The sequence below is a fragment of the Corylus avellana genome, chromosome 4 (assembly GCF_965113065.1).
Source record: "Corylus avellana chromosome 4, dhCorAvel1.hap1.2, whole genome shotgun sequence".
Lineage (NCBI taxonomy): Eukaryota > Viridiplantae > Streptophyta > Magnoliopsida > Fagales > Betulaceae > Corylus > Corylus avellana.
This window is the reverse complement of record NC_142493.1, coordinates 31,159,643-31,164,654: the sequence shown is the minus strand read 5'-3', so window position 1 is coordinate 31,164,654 and position 5,012 is coordinate 31,159,643. Positions and strand designations below refer to the sequence as shown.

General features: G+C 33.3%; 1 protein-coding gene across 3 annotated transcripts; it reads left to right on the top strand.

Moving 5' to 3' along the window:
* Positions 1-1,217: 1,217 nt before the first annotated feature.
* CRC (Plant-specific transcription factor YABBY family protein) lies at positions 1,218-3,797 on the top strand. Of its 3 annotated transcripts, none has more exons than XM_059592615.2 (7): positions 1,218-1,373; positions 1,691-1,822; positions 2,478-2,574; positions 2,684-2,732; positions 2,923-2,998; positions 3,471-3,533; positions 3,659-3,797. In XM_059592615.2, the coding sequence occupies exons 1-7, from the start codon at positions 1,281-1,283 to the stop codon at positions 3,662-3,664; spliced, it is 516 nt and encodes a 171-aa protein (XP_059448598.1). In that variant the 5' UTR covers positions 1,218-1,280; the 3' UTR covers positions 3,665-3,797. The 3 variants fall into 3 exon arrangements, with proteins under 3 accessions (XP_059448598.1, XP_059448597.1, XP_059448595.1); XM_059592614.2 differs by having other exon boundaries at positions 2,469-2,574; positions 3,471-3,527; XM_059592612.2 differs by having other exon boundaries at positions 2,469-2,574.
* The last annotated feature ends 1,215 nt before the right edge of the window (positions 3,798-5,012 follow it).

The window sequence follows — 5,012 nt, the reverse complement described above, 5'->3', positions numbered from 1 at the left end:
AAATAAAGTTGGCAAACCCCAAGGGGATCTGAGGTATTTAACCCTTTAGTTAATTGCTATATATGATAGACTTTGTAATGCTTTGCACATCTGAGAGACAAAGATGACCGGGCCAATTACAGATTAACTTGATTTAGAAATGTCATCTGAAAGACTTCAAGATCTTTGCGACCAAATAGATCAGCTAGGTTTCTTTGAGATGATTCAAGGCCATGCCATGAAAGGAGATCATTTTCCTCGCCAATTAAGCCGAAACTCGATTCCCTCTTTTTCTCCACCAAAGTTTACTTCTTTTATCGAGCCAATAAATCTTTTCTCATGCATGTGACACTTGCTAGGAATTTTGGGTTCGTTAAATTGGAATCTTCAATATCATCCATGGGCCTTTAGAATTTTATTTCGTTTGTGTAGAAATTGTGATATTGGGACATGTGGAGTTTGTTTAGGGCTTATTTAATCACTTAATTTACTCAATATTGGAGATATTAGATCTTCACTCGGATTTTATAGTTGAAAACTCAAATTATTCCAGCTCAAAAAAACAAAAGCCTGTTGATGAAGATCATCCACAAAATTGACAAAGTAATTAGCATTACAAAAATTTGACAATTTAGTGATACGTGGAAAGTGACGTTTTTAGCCCAAAAAACGTCATTATTGACTTAGTGACGTTTAAATAGTGACATTTTCAAAATAACTCCGAACATATTGAATTAGTAAAAATGTCGCTACAAGGCGGTATTTTTGCCCACATGTCACATTTTAGAAGATGACGTATTTACTATTCACACGTCGCCTATAGATTGGACAACCAACCAACCTTTTGATCGCGTTGTTCAACTCGTTTAAAAAGAATGTACTGATCTTTTCCATTGATCTATTTGACAAATATATTAATTGGTTTATGAAAAGTTTTAGCATTCACCCAAAGTAAGATTTTGTGTTAATTAGATAAAAGTGAAAATGAAAACAAGAACATGGGCTCTTCCGACAAACACGACAAAACGAAGAGATTTGGTCAGTCACTTTAGTACGTGTCAGCTAATGTCTGCAAAGTGCAGCAGCGGAGGCTCAATGACCAGACCAGTATAGTAACCATAGATTTGCTCCCCCCTTTGCAAAAAATAAAATAAAATCCATATATTTGCTTATTTTGTCGCTACTCCACCACTCACCAACTATCCACTTATTATCAAAAACCCTAGAACTTTCCTCTTACCACCTTTCACACCCAATTCAAACCACTCTTCTTCTTCTTCGTCTTCTCCTCCTCCTTCGCCATGAACCTAGAAGAAAAAGTCTCCATGGATTTGGTTCCACCATCAGAGCATCTCTGCTATGTCCGATGCAACTTCTGCTACACTGTTCTTGCGGTAAATTTACATTTCTTTTAAAAAAAAAAGAAAAAAGTAATCTTCTTTATCTATATATTATTAGGTCAGAATTAAGTTTCATTTCTTCCAAGCTAGGTTAAGGTAGTATATGTAGAAAACGTTGCGTCCTATATAATATAACCCACATATAGTAATTAATTAATTAAACCTACATATATATAAATCATATATGCCAATTGTTGTTTATATCATGTTGATTTGCTTGTATTTGATTTTTTTTTTTTTTTTGGCTTCCACTTTGTAATAATTTGTGTACGTGTCTTGTGTTGGTGTATTTTCGTTTAATTAATTACTAGGTTGGGATTCCATTCAAGAGGTTGCTGGAAACTGTTACTGTGAAATGTGGTCACTGCAGTAACCTGTCTTTTATAAGCACCAGACCTCCACTGCAAGGCCAATGTCTTGACCACCCAATGAGTACTCTTCAGGTTAGTCTCCTCATTCTCGTGCCCTAGCTAGCTAGCTACCCAACTTTTCAAACTATTTTTCCTTCAATTCTGCAACATTTGAAAACAAATGGTTTAGTTTTCAGTATTATGTAGTAAGCAATATGATTATAATTAACATGCATTACTTGACAAGAAAGAAAAAACAATTAATACATTAGTTTATGAATTTCTATTAACAACACAAAGAAAACAAAAGGAAAAATCACATGCATAGATTAAAAAAAAAAAGTGTAGTTTTTTTCTGTCTCCCTAAAATTAGTAAAAATACATAAGCTTTTTGATATTCTTTTAGAATTTGTTTAGGATTGCGTTTGAGAAATAGAGCTTTTAAGTCAAAAAGCGTTTTTGGGCAAAAGTTTCATTTTTAAGCTTTTGCCAAGTACGTTTAGACCATTTTTAGGCTTTTTGAACCCTTAAAAGCGATTTTAATTTTTTTGACAAACGAATACTTTTTTTTTTTTTTTTTTTTTCAAACAGAGTGTTAAAAGAACTTTTAGGCTCCTTAAACGCAATCTCAAACAAACTCTTAGTCTTCAGAGCCACATATTCCGTATAACTTGGTTAAAACAAAGAAATGTAGGGGAGGATTTCTGGTCTCACTGATGGAAAGTGTGTATGTTTGAAGGAGAAGCAGGGGTTTTGCAATGATTTCAGAAAGGGCCAATCCTCGTCATCATCCTCATCGACATCAAGCGAGCCATTGTCCCCAAAAGCACCCTTTGTTGTAAAACGTAACATATATATATATATATATACAGCTTAGACTCTTCTAGCTAATTAATGCTTACTTTTCTTTTCCTTTTTCATTCTCGAATAATATTTATGTCTAAATGATTTCAGCACCTGAGAAGAAACACAGGCTTCCATCTGCTTACAACCGATTTATGAAGTAAGGGGGATTTCTTCTTTTTCTTACTGATAATCTTGCCAGTAGTAGTACTATGCATCTTAGTATTCCTTCTGTGCTTTTTCTTTTGTTTTTTTGGTGCCATATATAGTTGTTGTTACTATTATTGATGAAGTAACGTTTAATAGTACTATCTCAAAGAAAAGTGATGTGTTTTATGCATCTTTTAAAGGGAGGAGATACAGCGCATCAAAGCTGCCAACCCTGAGATACCACATCGAGAAGCTTTTAGCACGGCAGCCAAAAACGTAAGTTTATTTTCAGTCTATTTTCCGTACCAAAGGAAACCTGTGTAAGACTGTAAGAGCACTGATCGATGGCCTAGCTATGGTTTTTTTTTTTTTTTTTTAGATTTTGTTTCTCTATTCAAATAAACTATACTATAACTTCTATTATCATTTTCTTATACCATTTAATTATTATTTTAAATAAATGCTAGGAGAAAAAAAGAAAAGAAAAAAAAAAGTTATTTACATATTCTTTTAAATAATGTTAAGAGATATGTAAAATGTTACCCTAAATTTAATTAGGGTAGCATTTTTGGTTCTCTTGGTGTTAACTGTTAAGGGATCGAAACACCAAAAGAGTGACTTTTTTAGAAGTTTTTGATACATTTAGAAAAGAAAATATGATTTAAGGAAGGTGCGGCTAGTGCTCTAATATTCTTAACAATTTAAGCTTACTTTAGCCTTATTATCTAAACTGATATTTGGGCAATAGTGGGCTAGGTACATTCCAAATTCAAACGTCGGTGCAGTTTCTGGGATAAAAAATAATGTAAGAGTACGTCCCTCTCTACTTTCACTGAAGGGCATGCAGTTCTTTTTTCTTTAAGCTTTTAGAATTTCAAATTAGTTACTCATGATGATCGGCAAAGATTGATATGCACAAGGGCTTATGTTTTGCAGGGATGAAGTAAAATATTTCCAATCGACAATGCATGCAGAGACAGACAGGACAATTGGAAAGCATTTTAGCATGCAAATTAGATCTTTAATTTGATATATTTAGCTCCATATATATATATGTCTCAAACTTGTTTTGTCGTCTTTTCCTTTTACCTGACGTTAATTATTTGTTTCTTAATGAACTACTCAATCAGAGTTAAGACTAATTAAGTAATGTTTTAATAGGAACTGAGTTTGTGGTAATTTTAGTTACTTGGTAATTTCCTGTCTAAGTTGCCTTTATCTGTTAATTAACTTCTAAAAGTTTTCCGTTTCTAGAGTGGTGATCTAGATATGCATGCTCCCAAATATATAGCTGCCTAGGTGTGGTTGGCTCGACAACGATGCTCTCCGTTTCAAATTAAATTGATAGTATTTATTTAAATTTTTTAAAAAAAAATATGTCAACTTTAATTATAACATCAGTTGAAGTAGATGGCAATGCCATGCATGTGCGAATTTTTTTTTTAGAGAATCTACTCGTGCATCATATAATTAAGTACTATTTTTTTCTACCACAACGGCTACAATTTTGAATATACTTTTCAATATATTAATGTACCCATTACAGGGTTTATATAGGAATTATAGAATGAGACAAATATACACGTCATACAAACCACATTAACCCACGATATTATACAAAACTACAAGTAGAAATTCATTATTCATATATATATAAGTTGAAGTGTCTCAAAGTCTGATAATGTCGGTGAATACTGTACGTACGTGACAGTGAATTAACATTTGAGGCTTGTTGTTTTGCACACATGGGATGATCAGGAGATCGACTGAAAACATCCTAGGGAAACCAAGACAGAATGGAGCATGAGGATACATGTTGGGTTGCCAGTGATCAATATATATATAGCAGCTGCAGCACATTTGATCAGCAGAGGATCATCATCAGTTTCACTGAGTGGTGGATATATTGCCTGGAGAATAGGAACAATTATCTTGATCCTAAATCTTGGAGGTGTGTTTATTGGCTATGGCACTGATAGCTATGGCTATAGGTTATGGGTTGAGCAAGGCCATGTCTCCCCAGTTCAGTTTAGTATTTATGAGAAGATTATTCATAAGAGTTTTATACAAAGATTTAGTAGTATGAAATATGAATTTTAGTAGAATGTTTATGGTTATTCAAAAGGAAAAGTTTAGTAGTATATATGTTACGAAAAAGAGTACACCGAATCTTGAGTGTGCCATGCATTCATGGCTTTAGCCACGTACAGTTATGGTCGTGAGCCATGAATGGCATAAGGAGAAAAAAAAAAAAAAGGTTCAAGTTCTAAGTCAAAATTTGTAAAATTTG